This window comes from Microcebus murinus, chromosome 10 (genome assembly GCF_040939455.1).
Source record: "Microcebus murinus isolate Inina chromosome 10, M.murinus_Inina_mat1.0, whole genome shotgun sequence".
Taxonomy (NCBI): domain Eukaryota; kingdom Metazoa; phylum Chordata; class Mammalia; order Primates; family Cheirogaleidae; genus Microcebus; species Microcebus murinus.
The window spans coordinates 45,752,896-45,777,391 of NC_134113.1; the positions used below are offsets into that span (position 1 = coordinate 45,752,896).

Consider the following 24,496-nt stretch of genomic DNA (forward strand, 5'->3'; position numbering starts at 1 on the left):
AATGCTTATAAATGCCACAACTTAAAAACTAAAGCAACAAAATAAAAAGTAACCAATCTGCCAGGGCAGATAAGATTAAAAAGTATTTTAAAGTGTCAGAGTAGTTAGTTATGACTAGAGAATACAAAAACCCTTCATTAGGCATAGGCATAGTTGCCAGTTTTTAGGAGCTGTGTAACTTCTTAATATCACATTTTCCAAAATACTTTTCCTTTTTTTGGAGACATGATCTCGCTCTGTTGCCAGGGCTAGAGTGCTATGGCATCATCATAGCTCACTGCAACCTCAAAGTCCTAGGGCTCAAGCCATCCTCCTGCCTCAGTCTCCTGAGTAGCTGGGACTACTGGCAGGCACCACCACGTCCAGCTAATTTTTCTATTTTTTGTAGAGATGAGGTCTCACTCTTGCTCAGGCTGGTCTTGAACTCCTGGCCTCAAGGAGTCCACCCAACTTGGCCTCCCAAAGTGCTAGGATTATAGATAGGCGTGAGCCACCACACACGGCCCTAAATACTTTCCTACCTATTTTTGTCCCTAGGTTGCCAAGATGGTTCGGTTAACATGCTTTTTCTTTTTTTTTTTTTAATTTAAAATTTTTAATTTATTCTTTTTTTTCTTTTCTTAGTTCAATGTAGTGTTTTAAAGCAAAGATTAGCCAACATGCCTTTACAGATGAAGTATTACTGAATGTTCAACGTAGAGTTCAAAAATAGAGGACTCACCATGTGGACTTGAACAAGAGAGGCTAAGAGCAGGAGAAGGTAGAGAAATTAGGGGTGCTGCATGAAGTTGATGCATAGCCGTTTCCCATGTGTCTCTGGAACATGCACAAAGACTTTAATATTTTCATATGTGAAGAATGAAACTGTGATAATTAAGCAGAACAAAACTTAAGAGCTGATTTTTGTCACTTTAGAGCTTCTGTATGCTATCATGAGTGCCAATAAGAGGTGTGAGCTCACAATACTACGGAGGTATGTTACTTCTACTGAGGGAGTTCCAGGTAGTCTTCAAAGAGGAAGAAACACATCAAGAGGCAGAAACAGGTTCCATACACTACATTTATTGAATACTGACTGGGCGTAACATATACAAAAAAGGATGGGGATAGGTAAGAATTTACATATTAATATTATCACTAATAACTACTAGAGAAGTACAAAATTTGTACAAGTTATATTTTATAATAAATTTTAATGCCTGTCAAAAAGATAACAAGCTACACACACACTACAATAAAAATATTTTTAAATTGTGCTTAACATCAGAATTTCCCTAAAATTGGGTTGGTAAAATGCCTATATAGCATCTACTCTTCCACACAAATATTTTCCATTGAAGATTGCTTGAACAGTACAAATACTTCGACCCCATTGCTGAGAAATCCACTGTCGACCACTATATATATAGTTCCTCTAAGAAACATCACAACATTTGCATTAAGTCCATTTCTCCATTAAAGTCCACCTTATTTTGAGTCTGGCTTATTATTAAGTTCTCTTTAGAACTGTTTATATATCTTTAGTCTGATCATCTTCTTCAAGTTTCCTGATTTCATTTTTTAGACAATTTATAGTTTCACGACTTGCTTTTAATCTCTCCTTAAGCTCTGCAATCTCAAAGCTTGTTTTTTTCTTGGCAGCTTCCAATTTTTCTCTTGTTTTCACTTCAAGTTCTGCAACTAAGAAAAACAAATACTTTTAATGAATTATTTTTCCTCACATCTAAGATGTCATAGAATAATAAATACAGCATTTCTTTAGGTCAATAATTTCATGATGAAATATGGACAACTTAGATATATAACATTAAACATGGGCTGGTGAGGGGTGGGAGAAATTTTCTGAATTCCCAAGAGAGAATCTGTTTTCTACAACTAAGAATGAAATTCTGGTCACTAACTCAACAGTTAAGACTTAAGACACAATGTCCTTGGTTTTTCACCATTTATATATTAATATGGAAATAAGTGGACATACAAATTTAAGAGACATCAGCTAATAAGAAGAGCTAACCAAAAGTATTCTTAAATTGACGTACAGGTGAAACTTACATAAACAAAGATCACACTATCAAAACAAGTCCATATCTTTTTTCCAAAAAATGTAGCATTAACTAAGTTTGAATTCTGTTCTACCACTTATTAGCTGTGATACTCTAAGTTATTGAATCTATGTTCATTTCCTCATTTATAAAACAGAGGTTATAATAGCAAACACCTCATAATATTATTAAGAATATTTTAAATGAATTAACGTATGTAATGTACCCAGAATAATGCCTGGTACATAAAAAGCCCTATCAACTATTATTATGATAACAGAGGACATTAAATTATTATTATTATTTTTTGATACAGTATCACTCTGTTCCCAGGGCTAGAGTGCTGTACCATCTACCTAGCTCACAGCAACCTCAAACTCCTGGGCTCAAGCAATCCTTCTGCCTCAGCCTCCTGAGTAGCTGGGACCACAGGCATGCGCCACCATGCCCGGCTAATTTTTTCTATATATTTTTAGTTGGCCAGATAATTTCTATTTTTAGTAGAGACAGGGTCTTGTTCTTGCTCAGGCTGGTCTTGAACTCCTGAGCTCAAATGATCCTCCTGTCTCAGCCTCCCTGAGTGCTAGGATTACAGGCATAAGTCACCAGGCCCAGCCAACATTAAGTGATTTTTGAAACATTCTAGCTGGCTATACAACAAATTACTAAAGAAAATGTCATTACTGTAAAATAGGATACATCTATTTAAATATGCTGCTTGAATATGTAGCACTATGTTTTACAAAGAAAAATGCCTGCTTGAATCCAACATTTCCATCTTGTGGACATTTTAGGTAATTGCTGTTGCTGACTATTAAAGTTGCACTTTAACTAATATAAGACAGTCACTAGTTGGAAGCAGGATAGTTGGATGGAGCCAGCTTTGAAATCAGAAAGACTTGAGCTCAAATAAATCCTTAGTCCCATATTAGCTGAAGCTGACATTTCTAAGTCTCCCTCAGTCTTTTCCTCTTTATGATATGGTTAAAACTAGATATTTCTCAGAGAATGTATAAGGATTAAGTGAAACAATTATATGTAAAGCATCTAACAGGTAAAAATATGCAATAAATGTTAGTGAGTACTTTCTTATGTTCATTGCCAGTGACTTGCTTTGCTTTTTGTGATCTTTTTTTTGAGATGGAATCTCGCCCTGTCACCTGAGCTAGTGTGCCATGGCGTGGGCCTAGCTCACAACAACCTCAAACTCGTGGGCCCAAGTGATTCTCCTGCCTCAGCCTCCCAAGTAGCTGGGATTACAGGTGTGTGCCACCACACCCAGCTAATTTTTCTATTTTTAGTAGAAATGGGGTCCTGTTCTTGCTCAGACTGGTCTCAAACTTCTGAACTCAAGCAATCCTCCTGCCTCAGCCTCCTAGAGTGCCGAGGATTATAAGTGTGAGTCATCATCCTGGCCTGTGATAACCTTATGTAACACAATAAATTTTATATTGCCAAAACAATCCATATTTTTCTTTGCAATTTTTCCCTGCTTTTATTTTTTAAAGTATTTAAAAAACAAGGTAGTACATACATGATACAAGTTAAAAGGCTGAAAAGAGTGGATAGCAAAAAACTCTTTGTACTTCTGCCTCCCACCTGTCCCCACAACCAACAGTGCTTCTTCTCAGAAATAATCAGGTTTCTCTGGTGTCTTTCCATCTGTTGATATACAAGCATATTCCTAAGTGCAGTTTCTTTTTTATCTCCTCAATGTGATGGGTATCATATTATACACATTGTTCTGCACTGTGCTGTTTCACTTAACATTATCTCTGGAAGCTCATTCTGTATCACAGAGCTATCGCATTCTTAATAACGACTGCAGAGGACTTCATTGAATGTATACAGTCTGTCCCCTATTGATGTACATTCAGAGTATTTCCATTTTTTCTATTACGAACACTGCAATAATGTGCATGCAGCACATAATCATATCTGTATACTTGTAAAATAAATTCTTGTAAGTGGAACTGTTAGGTTAAAGAATGTAGGTACTTGAGATTTTAGAAGAATGCCAAGCAACTTCTAGAAGGATCTATCAATTTATAATTCCACTGGCATTACATGTGTGTTTACTTACTGCATCAACTTTTTGGTCTTAATCTGAAAGGCCAAAAACAGTATCTCAGAGTAATTTTAAATTGCATTTCTCTTATTACTATTGAGGCTAATCTTTTTATATGTTTAAGAAACATTTCCCACTCCCCTTCTAAGAATTCTGTTTTTCCTTTGCTCATTTTCCTACTATTGACCTTTCTTATCGATTTGTAGGAGCTCTTTATGTAGTGGTCCCCGCTTACTCGAGGTTTTGCTTCCCATGGTTTCAGTTATTCACTGTCAACAGTGGTCTGAAAATAGGTGAGTATAGTACAATTAGATATTTTAAGAGGTACAGCATATTCACATAATTTTAATTACAGTGTGTTGTTATAATTTTTCTACTTTATTATTAGTTGTTGATGTTAATCTCTTACTGTGCCTAATTTATAAACTAAACTTTATCATAGATATGTCTGAAGTGCAGGAAAAAACACAGTATATATAAGGTTTGGGACTATCCACAGTTTCAGGTATCCACTGGGGGTCTTTGATGCATCCCCAATGGACAAGGGGGGACTACAATATGTTAAGGAAACTAGTAATTTGTAACATGAGTACAATACTTTTTCATGGCTTATCAGTCATTAGACTTTTTTCACAGTGCTTTTTACTATGCAGAAATGTGTATTCTTTTGTATACTCCCCACATCAATTAAAAAAACATACATTGAATGATAGGCACTTTGTTAGATGCTGGGGTACAGAGGTAGGAAATAGATAAAAAATAAAAAAGTGTCGGGAGAGGGGGGCATGGGCAATATATGTAACCTTAACATTTGTACCCCCATAATATGCTGAAATAAAAAAAAAATGTCATATAGTGTCACAAGGTAATCACAGGAAGCTACAAGAGAAGACTAGCTTCATATCAAAGAGAAAGGGTGCATATTATCTGGGAAGACTTCCTGTCAGAAGTAAAATTTGAACTGAGTTTTAAAGAATGAGAAAGGAGTTAGATGAAGTGAACAAAGCAGGCCCTGCAAGCAGCATACAAACAAGTGGTCCTGTATCATTGTAAAAGGTAGTTTAAATCTAGTCAGGGAGACCTAATTTAACTCAATTATCAGAAGGACAGCATTCACTGTAGACATAACATAGATTCTTATTGCTTTAATCATGATACCTTATTTTTGACAACTCATAAGACTACAAAGGGCATGATATATTTGGAAGAAGACCTGAGTTAATTAGCAGTGAGATCCTGGGGGAAAACATTTTAAAACCTCTTTTAGCTTATTCCAGTTTTCTGCTTCTTATATGTTAAACACTCATATAAAACAGAAAAGTTTGTTATAGTAAAGTCTCAATTTAAAGGAAGTCAATCCAAAAAAGAATTATTGGCTGGGTGTGGTGGCTCATTCCTGTAGTCCCAGCATTTTGGGAGGCTGAGGTGGGAGGATCACCTGAGGCCAGGAGTTTGAGACCAGCCTGGTAACTTAGAGAGGCCCTCATTTCTACAAAAAAATTAAAAAATTAGCCAGGTGTGGTGGTGCACACCTGCAGTCCCAGCTACTCAAGAGGCTGAGGCAGGAGGACTGCTTGAGCCCAGGAGTTGAAGGCTGCAGTGAGCTATGATCACGCCACTGTACTCCAGCCTAGACGACAAAACAAGACCTTGTCTTAAGGGAAAAAAAAAAAAGGGACTATTACTTTTGTTGAGTAAGTATAACCTACTGCTTAGAAGCACAGACTGTAAGGCTTTTACACAGAGACAGTAGGTTATTAGTTAAGAGGACAGAATCTGGGTTTAAATCCAGGCTCCAATGGGTAATTTTGGGCAAGTTATCAAATCTCTCTAGGGTCCTTAAGTACAAAATAAGGCTAATCATAGCACCTCCCTTCTAGGGTTGTTATTGGTATTCAATAAATTAAGAAATGTAAAGTGTTTGTCTGGTACATACTAAGCTCTCAGTAACTATTCACTATCATTTTTATTATTCCTTGTAGAAGCAATTACTACTATTAAAAGTTAGATCATTAGTGCTTAAGTAAAATTCTACTGGTTTACAGTATAAGCATCTTTATAAACTTTTAATATCTTCCATAATGATCAACCTCTATCCCAAATATTATCCTATCTAAAAACATCACTAAATTTTTAGAGCCTAAGTTTTGAGGACTGCCTGGGATCACGTTCTGATGCTACCATTAACTAGCTGTGTTACCCTGCGAAGTTTCTTAACCTTAACCTCCCCGTGCCTTAGTTTCCTTTTCTAAATGGGATTACTCAATAAAGTTGTTGTACAGTTAAATTATTTGAGTTTATACATGTACAGACTTAGAAGAGTACACAGAGTAAGCACTCAAATCTGATAATTTATTATTAACAAATATTGAGTATCATGCCTTTGAACTGGTAAAAGTACACATTTTTTAGGCGCTTGAGTAATATTCCCAAATAGCTTTCCTAAAAGATAAAACAATTTATACTCAAACAATTCATGAGAATGCAAGGTTTACCACATCCTTAATAGGTTCACTATTAAAAACTCCTTTTGCTAGTTTTGATAGGAAAAATATAGTCACTCATTACTATTTGGTCAGGATTTTTTAAATTACCAGCAGGACCAATATTTTCCCATTTACTGATGATCTCTTCTTCTTCCATCTTTTGACCATTCATCCACTGAAATTTAAAATGTTTTCTAAATGCATACAAGTAGTGCTTTTTACCTTTTCAGTGTTATCATAAACTTATCTATTTTATGTTTGTAACAAAGTAGGCCAGGCAAATATTTTTGCAGGTGTAGAAAGTGAAGCATACAAACTTTCAGTGACTATCAAATGGCAAAATTATAAATTAACATCCTAACCTTATTATTATTTATTTATTTATTTTTGAGACAGAGTCTCACTTTGTTGCCCAGGCTAGAGTGAGTACTGTGGCATCAGCCTAGCTCACAGCAACCTCAAACTCCAGGGCTCAAGCGATCCTACTGCCTCAGCCTCCTGAGTAGCTGGGACTACAGGCATGCACTACCATGCCCGGCTAATTTTTTGTATATATGTTTTTAGTTGGTCAATTAATTTCTTTCTATTTTTAGTAGAGACAGGGTCTCGCTCAGGCTGGTTTCCAACTCCTGACCTCAAGCAATCCGCCCTCCTCGGCCTCCCAGAGTGCTAGGATTAAAGGCATGAACCACCACACCCAGCCAACATCCTCATTTTTTAACTCCTAGTCATATGTTTCATGAAAATGACTAATGGTTAAATAGCAATCCCCTTCACCCCTGCATGACCATCCCTCCACCCCTTCTTTTACTGGATCACTTTCATTTCCCCATGAAAACAATACCCTCTTGACCCCATATCCCAATTCTGCTTCAAGGGCTCCCCTTTATAGGCAAGCTCCCCTTTATAGGCAAGCTCCAACACAGACTTATCTATAGTGTCTGTTTTCAATTTCTCTCATCTCATTTTCTCATTGTCTCTTCAACTGCTCTATCCTTACGATTCTCCTTAAACGATTCGTGTTAAGGTCATTGAGGACTTCCATCTTGCTACATAGCCAATGTCTTGGCCCTTATCTTACTTGATCTATCAGCAGTATTGGACACAGCTGATGACTCTAGTTTCTTGATACACTTTCTTCACTTGGCTTTTAGAACATTACTGTAAGACTGATGGTGGGCCCCCCTCCCCTCTCTAGATCAAAAAGAAAAGGTTCACGAGACCAGACCCGCCAAGGACAACTGCCAGGCCCCGCTGAAAATAACCACACCTGGATGTCCAGTTTCTGTTCCTGGATTCCACAAATACTGCCAGCCCCTCCTATTTCTCAATGATCGCCAAAGGTCACAGTGAAAAATCCCTAGCTCTTCCTGCCAAAAATCCCAAACCTGCTTCAAATAATATAAAAGCCCTCACCCCCTTCAAATGGGCGTGACTTCTTGCCCGCCCCCCGCCTAAATCCCTCCCGGGAGCGCTCAATAAAGCCACGTTGTTTGGCCCCACTCTCTGTCTTTACTTTTCGAGGCTGACAAAAACTTTACAATTACATGTACCTGGTTTTTCTCTCTCCATAGAAGCATAGAAGTCTTCATTCACTCCTTTGATAGTACCACCTGGTCTCACAAATTTAGAATTCTATTAATTTCCAAATTCGTATCTTCAGCCTAGGCTTCTCCTTGAATACCAGACTTTAAGGTACCACACCCCTCTCAACATCTCCACTTTACATGTCTTACAGGCATCCCACATCCAATATGTCCAAAATGATACCCTTAATCTTTCCCCCAAAACCTGTTCTTCCCAGACTTTCCATCTCCATAAAAAGCAATTAATTTGGGGGGATTCCTCAGGTCCCAAACCTTTGCTCATCTTTCTCCCACATCTCAATATTCAAATCATCAGCAAATTCTATTGGAACTATCTTAAAAATAAGTCCAGCATCTGGCCCCTCCTCATCACTGCTATTACTCTGGTCCAAGCCACTATTCTATCATATCTGGATTATTGGAACAGTCTCCTAACTATTCTTTCTGCTTCTACCAGTTTTGCTTTATAGTCTACTCTCAACACAGATTGTTTTAAAATGTTAACACTGTTCCTATTGCTTCTGCTAGCTAAGAAATAAATACATAAATAAATAAAAAATGTTACACTGATAATGTTATTCTTCTGCTCAAAACCCACAAATGACTTCACATCTCATTCAGTTACCCATAAGTCCCTACACAGCCTTTTCTGGCTTCTTCTCCCATTCCTCGTCCTCTTGTTCACTCTACTCCAGCCACACTGGCCTTCTTGCGGTTCCTCAGATATGCCAGACATGCTCTTAGGTCAGGGTTTTTGCCCTTGCTGCATTCTCTACATATAATACTCTTCCCTCAGATCTCTCCTTTACACCTTTTGGTTCCCAAATGTTACAAACTGAGGAAACAATTTCTGATCCGATATTTAAAATACCATCTATCTCCTTCCAACAAAGTTGCTCCCTGCCCTGCCCTGCTTTACTTTTCTCCCAGTGCCCAATCACTACCTTATACTTCATTGTTCTATTTATTTAATACTTGTCTTCCTCCCACTAGAATGAAAGCCCCACAAAAGTGGGGCTTTTTGTCTGATTTAGACACTGCTCTATCCTCATACCTGGAATAATGCCTGGCATATAACTGGTGCTCAATATATACTGCAAACAAATGAATGAAAGATCAAAAAAATGACTAAATGAACAGTGACATAAATGTTAACATAGGGATGGCAACTAGGTTTCACCTTGAATGCCAACTGCAAATGATTGGCAACAGATGCATGAAGGGACATGTAGAGGATTCTGAGGCCATGTCAGCTTAGGGGGAAAATATAATATGAATGATTCAGGTATTCACCACTTGAACATTAATCTGAAATTATATGTAAAATGACATAGGTAAAAACATGAGATAAACTAGTTCACAGTACACAAAAGTATAATTATGTCCTACAAGGTTCTTCATGCAGATGTCATTGGCAAAGACAAGTAAATGAAATGATTGAGTGATAGGCTAAGCAAGACTAATGAAAAGCTATACTTAAAACCATATTAGGGGCCGGGCGCAGTGGCTCACGCCTGTAATCCTAGCACTCGGGGAGGCCGAGGCAGGCGGATCGCTCAAGGTCAGGAGTTCAAAACCAGCCTGAGCAAGAGCCAGACCCTGTCTCTACTAAAAAGAGAAAGAAATTAATTGGCCAACTAAAAATATATATAAAAAAATTATCTGGGCATTGTGGTACATGCCTGTAGTCCCAGCTACTCGGGAGGCTGAGGCAGAAGGACTGCTTGAGCCCAGGACTTTGAGGTTGCTGTGAGCTAGGCTGATGCCATGGCACTCTAGCCAGGGCAACAGAGTGAGACTCTGTCTCAAAATAAATAAATAAAATAAAACCATATTAGGGAATACAATAGACAAACAGTATTTCACAGAATGAGAGGCTGTCTTTTACCTTTTTGAAAGTAGGCCTACTTTGAGAACAATTTAAAACATCCTTCTTACATGTTTTTTTTTTTTGAGACAGTCTCACTTTGTTGCCCAGGCTAGAGTGAGTGCCGTGGCGTCAGCCTACCTCACAGCAACCTCGGTCTCCTGGGCTCAAGCAATCCTACTGCCTCAGCCTCCCGAGTGGCTGGGATTACAGGCATGTGCCACCATGCCCGGCTAATTTTTTCTATATATATTAGTTGGCCAATTAATTTCTTTCTATTTATAGTAGAGACGGGGTCTCGCTCTTGCTCACGCTGGTTTCGAACTCCTGACCTCGAGCAATCCGCCCGCCTCGGCCTCCCAGAGTGCTAGGATTACAGGCGTGAGCCACTGCGCCCGGCTTTCTTACATGTTTTACAGTAATACATACCTTGTTTTTAACATGTATCATTATGAAACAGTTTAATAACCACTAATCACACAATCCTCTCACTATTACAGAATACATTATTTTTTCGGGACTAATTGTGAATACACGGCACTTACATTCTGTTTCATGCTTATAGGCTCCTAATGTTAGCTGACGAGATGTTGTTAATAACTGTTGCATCATTGCCGTTGGGTCTTGAAATATCTAATAGGACAGAATGAAAAAAAAGCCCAATAACTTCAAAGTTCTCCAGCTTAAAAATGCTTTTTAAACTCTCATTATAAAATCTTCCTACCATTTCATCATAGAACTCTGAAACTACTGTCTTTTTTCCCAGCATTGCATTGGTGTCTGATTGAAACAGCTTTAGTAAATGATACAGGGTTACCTGTGAAATAAAAACATATGTCACACCTGTGCAATAGTTTTTATCATCACACACTGTCATTTCTTTCACTAAATTAGAGACTGGAATAAGTGGACATATCAAATTCATGATCTTGTTTTAACTTATTGTGTCAAGTCACTCAAACTCTCTGTATCTTTAGTTTCCTATTAGGTACTACCATCCATCCACACCTACTCATCATGAACATTCTGAAGAAGGTAAGTAAAAATCTGTTCAAATTTTCTAGAGAGTAACTATATATATAAAAATAACACAAGGCCGAGTGCAGTGGCTCACACCTGTAATCCTAGCATTCTAGGAGACCAAGGTGGGAGGATCACTTGAACCCAGGAGTTTGAGGTTGCAGTGAGCTATGATGATGCCACTGCACTCTAGCTGGGGTGACAGAGAAAGACTCTGTCTCAAAACAAAAACAAAAACAAAAAACAACAAAAAACCTCACAACACACACCTATGGAAATTAAACTGAGAAATCACTATAAATTCCTTTACTCACACAAGTGAAACTAGATTAATTTGTGACAGTTATCCCTGAAGATTAGAGTTAAAAAATTTACTGCAGGAAAAAAAGATTTGATACTTTCAAATGAAATGATCAATATTCGATTGTTCAGTTAGGGCAAGATAAGCTCTTTGGGGATCTATGAGATTATTACATACATGACATAATAAAGAAACATAAATAAGAAGTTGGTCAGTGATAATTCACTTTGATAAGAGCAACATGTTTTCAAATACTTAAAAACAGGTGTACTAAGAAATCAAAGGAACAACTGTGCAGCACAATGTGTGATTATTTTAGGAAAATGAAATCTAGCTGGCAAAATATCAGAGTTGATAAAGCTACAGAAACCCATTCAGAGGCCTCAAAGAATTTTCCAAAAAAGTTAGCTAAAATCATTATATGGGAATGCTATTCTTCAAAACAGTCATGAAATAGGGAGAAAGGAAGGATACAATGAAGTCAGAAAATATGAAAAATTCTTGCAAGTGAATTTGAACAAGCATCAACTCCCTTTAAAGACAATCTAGTTCAATTTATAGAAAAGTCAGATTTTCCTGGACATGGCTCAGTAAGTGAAAATATCCTATTTAAAGAACATCCTCTAGGTTCAAGATGGTGTACCAAGAATATGGAAAGGGAGGAGGGAAACACACAGAATTCCACTGAAATAACAGTAAAGACAATCTGAAATGAGAGAGCACAAATTACATATAAATTTAAAGCAGATAATTTGACAAATTTCTGGAATAGACAGAAAGCAGATGACACTACGAGGAAGAATAATAAAACCACTAACAGAGAAAAATCACAACCTGAAAACTAAAGGAAGACAACTGTATCAGAAGAAGGAGCCAGGGCTCCCAGGAGCCCAGAGAGGCTCCAATCTCCCAATTGGCAGGAACCAAAATCAAGAATGCTGTGGTGTAGCTGAGCCTGTTGACCTTCCCTTCTTCCCCTTCCACTCACAGACAAGAAAGAATGTCCTTCCTTTGGTACCTAGAATTTTTCACCCCAACAATCAAGTATAATTGAAAAATAAAGACATGTTCAAATGGGCATGGCTCCAAAAGTTTCTCAGACATTCTTTCTGAAGAAATTCCTCCAGCAAAATGAATAAAAAAAAAAAAAAAAAAAAAAAACTTTAAAAAAGGAAGAAAAAAGACCATCTGTCATCATTAAAAGATATTATCTAAAAGTTGAGAAATCCAAAGTAAGTGTTTAAATATATGAGATGCGTGGGAGTAATTTCTAGAGAAATTGAAACAGGTTAACTGATTTTTGGGGGTAGGGGTGGAGACAGAGTCTCACTCTGTTGTCCTGGGCAGAGTGCAATGGCATCATCATAGCTAACTGTAGCCTGCAACTCCTGGACTCAAGGACTCCTCCTGCCTCAGCCTCCCCAGTAATTGGGACTACAGGACTACAGACAGGCGCCATAACTCTCAGCTAATTTTTCTATTTTTGGTTGAGAAGAGGTCTCACTCTTGCTCAGGCTGTTCTCAAACTCCTGAGCTCAAGCAATCCTCCCACCTCAGCCTCTCAGAGTGCTAGGATTACAGGCATGAGCCACTGCCTCTGGCCATAAAACAGGTAACTGTTAAAAGGTGGTTTTCCTGGGGATGGGGTTTGAGATGGGGGAAAGATGTTATGGGTTGATTTTTGTCTCCCCAAAAGATATGTATGCTGAAGTCCTAACTTTTATTACCTGTGGATGTGATCTTATTTGGAAATAGTCTTTGTAGATTTAATAAAATTAAAATGAAGTCATTAGAGTTGGCCCTAATCTGACTGGTATCCTAAAAAGAAGAGAAGAGATACAGAGACAGGGAGGGAGATAAAGCCATGTGTCCATGGAGGCAAAGACTAGAGTTATGCTGCCAAAAGCTAAGGAACATCTGGGGCTACTAGGAACTAGAAGAGGCAAGGAAAGATACTTCTCTCTAGAAAAAACCTTTGGAAAAAAACATGGCCAACACTTTGATTTTAGACTTATAGCTTCCAGAACTGTGAGAATAAATTTCTATTCTTTTTTTTTTTTTTTTAAGCCTCTAAACATTTGGCAGAGAATAAATTTCTATTGTTTTAAGCCACCCAGTTTGTAGTACTAGGAAAGTAACACAGGAGGCTTGTACTTTTTATTTTAGAAGTCTTCTTTTAAAACTATGTGCATGTCTGACTTTTATAATTAAAATCTTTTTACTATTGCATCATAAAACTGTCCTTTTCTAAATTTATTATTCAGACTTCAGAAGCACTCATGCAGATATAAGCAATAAAAAATTTCAAGAAATATGTCTCTAATTTTGAGCAGTATGTGAAAATTCTTACAGAATGAAACTGCCTGTTCTTGCCTAGAAATCCTCATTTCTAAGAATGAAATTCCAATTTCAGCATTTTGCCTTTACAAACAACCATTTTTTAACAGACTATTTTCATTAAGGTCAGGTACAGCATCTTCTCTTTGTATCCTTCTCAGTCCCTTACAATATCTTGCAAATAATGAATATTTAATAATATCTTACCAAACAATATAAATTGTGTGAGAATGTTAAAGGACAAGAATGATAGGAGATCTAAAAATCCTATCACATGAAAAATGTTTAAATGAGTCATGAATATTTATTCAGGAGAAAACTAATATATGAACAGCTAGCAGTAAAACGTTTAAGAAATGTAACATAAAGCAACAGCTTTCTTAAACGAGAACTACCCCAAAGCTGAATAGGATGCTTCACTTAAGGATAGAAGTTAATCTTCCACACTGGAGATATGCAAGCCCAAACTAGATTCTCATTTGAGAGACTGCCTAAATACATTCCTATGTAGGAAGAGTAAGGATTACATCAGTGGGTCCCAAATCTCACTGTGCATCAATATCACCTGGGTTGTTGGCCTCGCTCCAGGCCTACTGAATTAGATTCTCCAGAAAAGGAGGCCTCAGAGTTTGAATGCTTAAAAAGTACATCAGGTGTTTCCTATGTGCCAGTTAGGATATGGTTCTCTGAACCATTGGCCCAGGTGATATTCAACTCCTTTAAAAGCACAACAGCAAGACCCTGTCACTACAAAAAAATTTTTAAAAAAGCAATTAGCCCTCTGTGGTGGCACTCCTGTACTCCTAGCTATTCAGAAGGCTAAGGCAGGAGGATTCCTTAAACCCAGGAGTTCAAGGTTACAGTGAACTGAACCACTGAATTCCAGCCTGGGGAGCAGAGCAAGACCCTCTTTAAAAACTAAAGCACATAGTTTAAAAAAATGTAATCTGATAATTAGAGCCTAAATATTTGGTGCTAAAAGAATAAGCTGATTCTAACAAGACGAAAATTAATGGTGATGAATGTTAAAGTCCTGAAACCTGAGTCAACTCCCAGCCACACATATGTGGAATGAGAAAGAGCCGTAAGTGAGTTGTGACGTTTTAGGTTGTTAAAAAAAAAAAAAAAAAAAAGTTTAGTGGTTTTAGTCAAAAGGAAAAGTACTAGAAAGAAAGTCTGAAGGCAAATATCTGGGTTTAAAAACAAGCTCTGTCACAATTGAGTGTTTTTGAGCACATGACTTGACCTCTGAGCCTTAGTATCCTCATCTCTAAAATGAGGATATCACTAACCTCACAAAGCTGCTGAAGGATCAAAGTGAAAGCCTGGAGGGATATTTTACATTATCAAGCAATAATCTGATAAGAAAAGATCAAAAGATGAAAAAGTCAGTGGTTATAAATATTCATGAAAGACATAAAATAAAGCTGGTAGTACTGATGGCAGCTTAAAAAAGCAAAGACTAAGACCTTAACTTCTTAAGAGAATATGGACTCAATGTTTTTATTACTAACAACCAAATAATATTAATTTTAAAATTTTGCCATATTAATCATCTGATTTTCAGTTTCTTTCCAATATATATTCATATTATATCCCTTCTTTCCATACTTGAAAAAAAAAGTTTTGAAAGGCACTTCATTTAAAAATGGAAAATTTTAACTCATAGCAAGATACATTATTCCATAAGCTTACATAAAGTATATCTTAATAAACAATATTAAAAAAATTTGCTTTTAGGAATATTTTATGTGCTTATATCTTCATACATATTCATTAAGTATTATTACATTTTCATACTTACTAAAACATGTATTTGCAAAGATTAATGTTACTCACAGGTCTTTCATTAGGGTCAATAAAAAATATTTTGATGATTATTTCAAATTCACCCCATCCCGTTTCAGTAATTTCATATGGAGGTTTAGTAACAACTGAAGAGAAAAAAAAAATTGTACATTACTGATTTGGTTTCCTAGCTCTTTTTAACATTGTATACTATGACTGAAAAGACTGTACTGTACCTCTTAAGGGATTGCCATAGCTTTCATGTAATTTAAACTGGATTTTCTTCACATATGCTGACATATCCTAAAATATAAGAAATTAATTAGTTCTACCATCTACATATGAAAACTAGAAAAGAAATACACTTGAGCATAGTATATATATGTGATTTTATAAAACATATTTCCTAGGCCGGGCGCTGTGGCTCACGCCTGTAATCCTAGCTCTTGGGAGGCCGAGGCGGGCGGATTGCTCAAGGTCAGGAGTTCAAAACCAGCCTGAGCAAGAGCGAGACCCCGTCTCTACTATAAATAGAAAGAAATTAATTGGCCAACTGATATATATATAAAAAAAATTAGCCGGGCATGGTGGCGCATGCCTGTAGTCCCAGCTACCGGGGAGGCTGAGGCAGAAGGATCACTCGAGCCCAGGAGTTTGAGGTTGCTGTGAGCTAGGCTGACGCCACGGCACTCACTCTAGCCTGGGCAACAAAGCGAGACTCTGTCTCAAAAAAAAAAAACACACACAAAAAAACCAAAAAAAAAACATATTTCCTCTCAAATTTTATGGAATCTAATTTTCTAAAAAGCATGAATTATATACCAGTGGTTTTATTTTTAAAAAAACAAGGGAAGCTTACGCTGAATTCTCTTATAATTTATAATATATAGAATATATCATTCATAATATATAATTCAATATATAGCAAAGGAAGCTTATGCTGAATAATTCATAATATATAACATATATGTCCCTAATTCTCTTGTTTTGCAAGTCCTATTTTTATGTATCTCCATAGACAATAATCTAAATCAATTTTGATTTTTCCATAAAAACAATACATTTCTGGTATTTTTATAAACATAACCATATAAACCAAAGCAAATCTATAGTCACCTTCAAAGAACAAAATAATATTACATAAAGCTAAGGACAACTAATCTAAAGCAACCTAAAACTGTTGAGTACAAAAATTCCCCTTTAATTTTATTTTGAAGCACATTCATTAGTTCTAACACATAAAAGGGCTTCTGCTGGTGAAGGTGGCTTTTGAAAAAAAAACACATAGTTCACTATAGAAATAGAAAACATGGAAAACAGAATAAGTCACACTCAATAATAATGTTTATTAACCTTTTTATTTGCTTTCAGGAATGTTTTATGTGCTTATATTTTCATACATTTAATTTTTAAAAAATAAAACTGGGATCATACTGTCATGATATCTTAATACTTTGCTTTGTCACTGTTATACTATATTGTGAGGATATAAGTCTATAGGAAGGGAAACTAATTTAAATGTCTTTTGGAGGTCGAGAAAGTAGTTTCAAAGAAAACTGACACGTGAACTAAGACCAAAAGGATCAATGAGAATAAAGTGGGTGGGAAGGAATGAGTGGAGCAGTTTAAGAGTGTTCTTTTGGAAAACTGAGACTATTTTAGTATTGGCAGAATGCAAGGTATGAGGAAACGAGGCACAGATAAGAGATAAGGCTGCAAAGTAAGGAAAGATCAGGGCAGGCTTTCTAAAACATAATAAAGAATTTGAACTTCATCATGAGGGCAATAGGTAGTCATTGAAGATTTTATAATAGCTTTATTGAGATATAATTCACATCCTCTACAATTTACCTAAAGTGTACAATTTAAGAACATTTTTATCAAAACAAAAAGAAACTCCACACCCATTAAGCACTCACTTCCTATTCCCTCTCCTCCCACCCACTGGAAACCACTAATATATTTTCTGTGTCTATACATTTGCCTATTCTGGACATTTCACATAAATGGAATCATACACTATGTGGCCTTGTGTATCTAGCTTCTTTCACTTAGCATAATGCTTCCAAATTCATCCATGTGGTGGCAGGTATCAGTACTTTCTTTTTATTGCATAATAATATGCAATTGTATGGATATGCCACATTTATTTATCCATTCATCAGTTGATGAGACATTTGGGTTATTTCCATTTTTTGGCTACTAGGAATAGTGCTGCTATGAACATTCATATACAAGTTTCTATGTGGACTCTGAAGGGTTTAAATAAAGCAATTTTTTATACAATAAACATATGTTAAATACCTATGTACTTGCTGCATTCAAGTATTAGCTGTTCTGAGAAACCTGATTAAATACTATGTTAACTTAAGATGTGACATTAGAAGGCATACTTGTACTGTGTTTATAGCATGATAGTTCTTGTTATCTTAATTTTAATTAGAAAATATTTTTGGAAAAGTGATTTCTACTAATAATTATAGGAAGGTGACAGTTTGCACTTTATTTTTTCAAAAATTTTTTGTTAACAGTTCTACAATGGGTCAGTTTTATAATCAGAAAGTTACTACAAAAGAATTATCACAATTTATTTTCAAGCAAAACAAACTGAAGGTTCAAAAAGTTCTAAGAAAAAAACAAGTGCCTACCTCATTTCTATATGGTTTTACATATACTGTCCACTGATGGGTATGCCCATCTTCTTCTCTTTTCTTTCCAAAATATCGAGCAACATTACCATAAACTATTGGTTTAACGATAGTAACCCCCTAAAAGAAAAATAATTTAAAAACAATAAACATTGTACCATTACCTAAAATAAACAAAATGAAGGCTCTGAAAACTTGTTTCAAGGAATGGCAGTCTAATAATTTAGAGTTTGTTTATGACATGGATTTCTCTCAAATCAATTTTAGATACTTATTCTCATTTCATATTAACAGAAATAACTGAATGTTCCCACTTTGAAAATGATTTTACTTAAATCACCATGTGAAGCACTTTGAAAGTTTTGTTAAAAGAAATGCAAAAAGGAGGACTTTGACACAGGAGTCAGCCAACCTCATTTACTCTTCCCTTCTCCTCAAAAAAATAAAAAATAAAAAATAAAAGAAAGAAAGAAAGAAACAGAAAAAGAAATGCAAAAAGCCCTTAACTTACAAATCTGAAAGCCAGGTGTTAGAATAAAAATTGTCAATTTTGACTGGCATCATCTGATGGTAACATCCTTATTAACCAGCCTATGGTAACGTTTCCCAAAGCATAGTACAAATATAAAAGGCAGTTCATGAGAAGTAGAATAGGGGTAAATATTTTTCACTTAATAAATGTATTAATACATAAAAGATGTCATAGCTGCTACTGTGTTCCTAGGAACTTGCAAAGCTCCTCAATGATGAAAAAGGGGATCATTTTTCAAGATGTTCTACCTGGATGAAATGTATCTAAATTGCAAAATGATGCCTAAGAATCAGCAAGGAGAAATCAATTCCCAATTTTGAAGCTTTATGTTACTATTTTTGGTGGAAAAGCATTTGAGGACCACAGGCTTAACCTCTTCAAGTCACTATAGGGGCTGAAACTTGCAAACTTTTAAAATTCAGTATGATTACAAGCAAAGAAAGTTCTGTAATTTCTTTCCCAAAATCTAACGTTTGTCCTCAAGTAGTTTCCTATCAGTCCAAAATCTAGCCCAAAATCTTGGTCAAAATGTATGTTCACAAAGCTTCTGGTAATATGAACTTTTCACTTGGCATCTTTCTCTTCCATTAAATTTCAGCAGGTTTTAAAATTTTCAAAGAATTCCCACCTTTACATGTGATATGAAAAGACCCTGTATAATAGCTGTATACACACTATAATTAAATTATGCAAAAATGACATAAATAAGGACTAAAAAAATCTACAGATTAACAATTTTGGTGCAAAAGTGGGTGATTTCTTTTTAATAAAAAAATTCCTTCCTGCTACAAATAAAAGTCAAAAGGAGTAAAAACAGGTGTTATACCAGGAACTAGTGGGTCTGCCTTAAAAATTAACCTGCCAGGCGATGCAGGAAAATGTGAGAGAAGTGTCAACAATGTCAAACATTAATGTTAGGCTCTATAACTCTCATAAAAAACAAAAGCTGAGATTTATTGAATGTTCCCTATGCGCCAGGTACGGTGTAACGTTCTCTGCAGGCCTTGGCCGTAGCTTTGGGGCTTTGTGAACACCATGAACTCGGGCAAATTTTCTGAACTTTTTTCTACGCCTCGGTGCCTCAGTTATCGCGCTTGTAAATACTGTGGGGAAGCGCTCGTCGACTATTCGCTACTGTTATTACTGTCCTCACGACCAGATGGGTGGCATCCCCGGGTTAACCGATGACCTCGGCTGGCAGTTAATGTGCACCATGCCAAGATTTCCTAGCCCTCGGAGCAGCCAGTTTCCGCGGCAGCCGCGTGGGTCTCCCCTCGCCACCGCGGCTTGAAGTTTGTCTTTCGGCGGGGACGGGAGGGTGGCAGTAACGCGGTGCAGCCGAAGCCCAGTGAACACTGACTTTTCGCTCGGTATCCCTGACTCGCTCTCCGCCATGAAACCGCGGTTCAAAAGCGAGGAGAAAAGGCGCCAAAGGAAACCAAACGGGCCCTCCCCACGCCGCACAGGGAGGAGCCGGGCCGGGAGAGCCGCCCAAGAAGGGAGCGCGGGCCGGGCACTGACCTTCACTCTCCCGCCGGAGTCAGGCCCAAATTCGGCCATTCTCTTGAACATATTGTCCCACGGAAGAAGCCGCCACCGCCGCCAGGGAAAGAGACCGGGGCCGGCGCGGTCGCCGCTCCCCTGAGAGGCCCCGCTCCTCCCGCGCGAGCCCAGGCGGAGGGTTTCGGGCCCAAGGAGGGCGAGTCACCGGGGCTCGCGGCGTTCCGGAAGGCCATTCAGCCCGGCGTCAGTGGAAAGCGCTGCGGGAGGAGGGGCGACGGTGACGCCTACGCTGTGCGCAGGCGCGACAGGCTAGCGGGGGGGGGGGGGCGCACACTGCGCAAGCGCCTGGCCGCTGCTGCGCCGTCGGAGGACCGGTATAGTAGGAGTTCGTGGGGAACAAAGAAGTTGGAGGAAAGGAAATGGTCAGTAAGTGATTTCAGAAAGCTTTCTAGAATTTAGGATATGATTTCCACACTGAAAGAGCCTACTAGGCACTCAGCACAAATATGAAAACATTCACGTCGAGGCGTGTCATTGTGAATTTTCAAAACATGGACGATAAAGAGAAGACCCCACACACTTCCAGGTTTTAAAGACTCTGGAATCAGAATGGCTTCAAGTTGCTCAACTGCAATATTGGAATCTAGATAGCAGTAAAGTACTACCTTCAAAATTCTAGAGGAAAACTACTTCCAATTTTCTTTAGTACTCAGCCAACTATCAACCAAGTTTGTGAATAGAATAAAGGCATTTTCAGACATGCTAATTCTAAAAAACAAAAGAAGTACCTGTCATGCTCCCTTTTCTCAGGATCTCCAGGAAGATCTGCAGATGTGATCCACCAAAATAAGGGGATAAGCCAAGAAGGAGGAAATGATGAAATACAGGAACACAACAAATATCAAACACGGAAAAATAATTTAATCCCAAGATGATACCAAAAAGGAAGACCCCAGGATGACAGCTATGGCAACTCTGTACAGGCAGAGACAGTAACCCCTCCAAATTAGATTTAGTCAGAAGTCTTTGAGAGATACTCCTTCAGAAGGATGGAATTGACAAAAGTCCAGCTGCTAATGAAGCCTTCAGAGGAGAGTTAATAATCAGAAGTAGACGTTGGGAGTTGCACTGATGACAGACACACAGAAAACTGATCAGATTTAAGAATCATATAGCTATTAACTCTAGGAAAAACAAAATCTTGTATAAGAAACAAAATCTTGTATAAGAAAAGAAAGTAATTGTATTATGGCAACAAATACTGTGTATTCATCTAACAAAAAAATATACATTTGGAAAAATGGGCTTTGTAGAAGGGTACCATGTGTGATGGGGATGCGGAGGAGGAACTAGAGCTTAATCTTTAATTTCCATAGTAGGAACTCAATATCCTTAAACGGTACAATCAGGAAGGAGCAATATAAGCCTAATATTTAAAAGCATGGGGGTAAATATAAAAATAATAAGCTAAAGGTAGAAAGTCACTACTGATTGTATTTTTTTCCATGTAGCAAGTTTTTGTTTTTTTTTTTTAAAGAGACAGGATCTCACTATATTGCCCAGGCCAGACTACAGTGATGCAATCAAAGCTTACTGCATCCTCCAACTCCTGGACTTAATCGAGCCTCCTGCCTCCCCCTCCTGATTAGCTGGAAGTACTATGCCTCCCTAATCTTTAAATGTTTTTAGAGACGACGTCTCACTATGATGCCCAGGCTGGTCTCGAACACTTGGCCTCAAGTGATCCTCCCACCTCACCCTCCCAAAGTGCTGGGATTACAGGTGTGAGCCATTGTGCCTGGCCCTATTTAGTGACTTTTGAGAAAATACGTTTAAAATGATTTCTCTAAATGGAAGTGCAAAAACTGTACTGAGGGCTTAGTTACAATTAGCCCCACATGAAGAGCTCATTTGTCATATGGATGTCATTATGCATTTCAAGCAACATAGGAATTGAGTTTCTTTTGAAAATGATCAAACATTGATTATTATTCTGTTCCCAGAATAAGAGTAGAAGTTTGGTTTGGGAGCTTAATTATATTTCCAAAATTGTAGTTATCCTAGCTTCTCCAGAGGCTGAGGCTGGAGGATTGCTTGAGCCCAGGAGTTTGATGCTGCAGTGAGCTATGATAGTGCCACTGCATTCCAGCCTGGGTGACAGAGCGAGACCCCATCTCTAAAAAAAATATAAAAATAAAAAAACACTGAAACAAAACCTCCAAGAAACATTGCTTTCCCTCTGCAATCGACTTTTGCTAATCTTTGGCAGTTTCTTCAGTCAGCCTGTGTCTTTGGGCTCTCCTGGAACTTCTTAGACGTGTTCCATCTCTGCTTCTCAACTATCACTCTTCAAGTCTCTCTCCCCTACCTTGACCCACTCTTTGTACACCTCAGGGTATCCTGCTATGAATAAACTCCTATTCTTTCCGAGTTTATTCACGTTAGAATGGTCCAAGGATCTTGAAGCCTAAGGCTGCACTTGTGTAGCGGCCCTCTGCTGCCCTCCAATGGCTGCTCTTTGTGCTACATTTATATGGACAAGACATGGCTTGGAATCCCAGAAGCTGCTGTACTGGTATCATGTGGCCTTCAAGAGTAAGAAAAGCCTTAGAACGTTCAGCATGGAGAGAATGTACTAAATAATCAGCAAAAGACTCGTTCCATCAATTGATATTTTGTGAGCATGTACCATGTTCTAGTCACTGTTCTAGGTGTTTGGAATACAGAAATGATCTAGTCTGCCCTCCTTCCTAACAGGACAGTGGCTCAGCCTGGTGTGTCAGAGATGTAACATGATAAAGAGGGCATCCAGGAGTAGAGGGGACCCACTTGGTCTCAGAGCCTGAGTGGAGGGCATCTATTACATGGCAGTGATGGGAGATTGATTACTTACAAGCAAAGCCATCAAATACATAAATGTACTAAAGATATATTTTAAGGACACTAAGTAAAAGGGATGCCAAGTTTCTCACTGTCAGGAGAAGGAAGTTAAAACATGGAAAAGGAGAAAACTACAATGAACCTGATGGTGTGGATTGGAATTGAAGCTATTGCTATAAACTCATGATTTTCAGTATAAGTAGATGTAGAGTTAAATATAGCATAAATATATGTATCTTCTAGCTCTGTTCTGGCCTGGGAACCGTGACACCCTAGATCTTGCTTTTAAAAGACTATTATAGGCTGGGCGCAGTGGCTCACTCCTGTAATCCTAGCACTCTGGGAGGCCGAGGCGGGCAGATTGCTTGAGCTCAGGAGTTCGAGACCAGCCTGAGCAAGACTGGGACTCCATCTCTACTATAATAGAAAGAAATTAGCCAAATAACTAAAAATAGAAAAAAAAATAGCTGGGCATGGTGGCACGTGCCTGTAGTCCCAGCTACTCGGGAGGTTGAGGCAGGAGGATTGCTTGAGTCCAGGAGTTTGAGGTTGCTGTGAGCTAGGCTGACGCCATGGCACTCTAGCTCAGGCAAAACAGTGAGACTCTGTCTCAAAAAAAAAAAAAAGACTATTATACATGTGCTCGCTTTGATGGCACATATACTAAACTTAGAACGATACAGAAAAGACTAGCTCGGCCAAAAGAAAAAAAAAAAGACTATTATACATGTGCTTGCTTTGATGGCACATAAACTAAACTTAGAACGATACAGAAAAGATTAGCTTGGCCAAAAGAAAAAAAAAAGACTATTAGACATGTGCTCGCTTTGGTGGCACATATACTAAAATTAGAATGATACAGAAAAGATTGGCATGGCCAAAAGGAAAAAAAAAAAAGACTTGTACACTTTGAGGAATCAGGGTCCCACGGAGAAATGTCTATTCCATTTCTGGAAGTAAGGAAAGAACAAAGTGAGCCTTAGACTATCTTGTGCCAGAAAAAAAAAAAAAAAAAAAGAATATCTTGTGCCAGCAAACAAGAAAGTGCTCAAAGAATGATGGGAACATGTCAAAATGATACAAAAGCCAGCTTGAAAGGGCTCACTTGCCATATCAGTGACAATATGAACATCAAAATAATGATAGTAATGAATAACTCATTATTATTTAAAATATAAAACAGAAGCTGTGGTTGGTCCAAGTGCAGTGGTGTTTACAACTAATTGATCACAATCAGTTACAAATTCCTTTGTTCCTTTTCCACTCCCACTGCTTCACTTGACAAGCCTTTAAAAAATTAAATTAAATTAAATTTAAAAACCAGAAGCTAAGAGTCCATATTGGCATACTAAATACATAAATTGAAAATCAGAAATAGTCTCAAAGTACCTCCCCCCAAATACTTGATGTTGGAGACAGCTTGCAGACATCAACTTAA

At 37.7% G+C, this 24,496-nt stretch overlaps 1 protein-coding gene across 3 annotated transcripts; it reads right to left on the bottom strand.

Annotated features, from left to right (window-relative positions):
* Window positions 1-1,046: 1,046 nt before the first annotated feature.
* On the bottom strand, window positions 1,047-20,474 carry YEATS4 (YEATS domain containing 4). Of its 3 annotated transcripts, XM_076007171.1 has the most exons (8): window positions 20,197-20,474; window positions 18,144-18,263; window positions 15,732-15,798; window positions 15,547-15,641; window positions 10,774-10,866; window positions 10,595-10,682; window positions 9,363-9,435; window positions 1,624-1,680 (listed from the first exon to the last, which is right to left on the bottom strand). In XM_076007171.1, the coding sequence occupies exons 1-8, from the start codon at window positions 20,245-20,247 to the stop codon at window positions 1,668-1,670; spliced, it is 600 nt and encodes a 199-aa protein (XP_075863286.1). In that variant the 5' UTR covers window positions 20,248-20,474; the 3' UTR covers window positions 1,624-1,667. The 3 variants fall into 3 exon arrangements, with proteins under 3 accessions (XP_012644166.2, XP_012644167.1, XP_075863286.1); XM_012788712.3 differs by lacking the exon at window positions 9,363-9,435 and having other exon boundaries at window positions 1,047-1,680; window positions 20,197-20,471; XM_012788713.3 differs by lacking the exons at window positions 9,363-9,435; window positions 18,144-18,263 and having other exon boundaries at window positions 1,047-1,680; window positions 20,197-20,471.
* Between the last annotated feature and the right edge of the window lie 4,022 nt (window positions 20,475-24,496).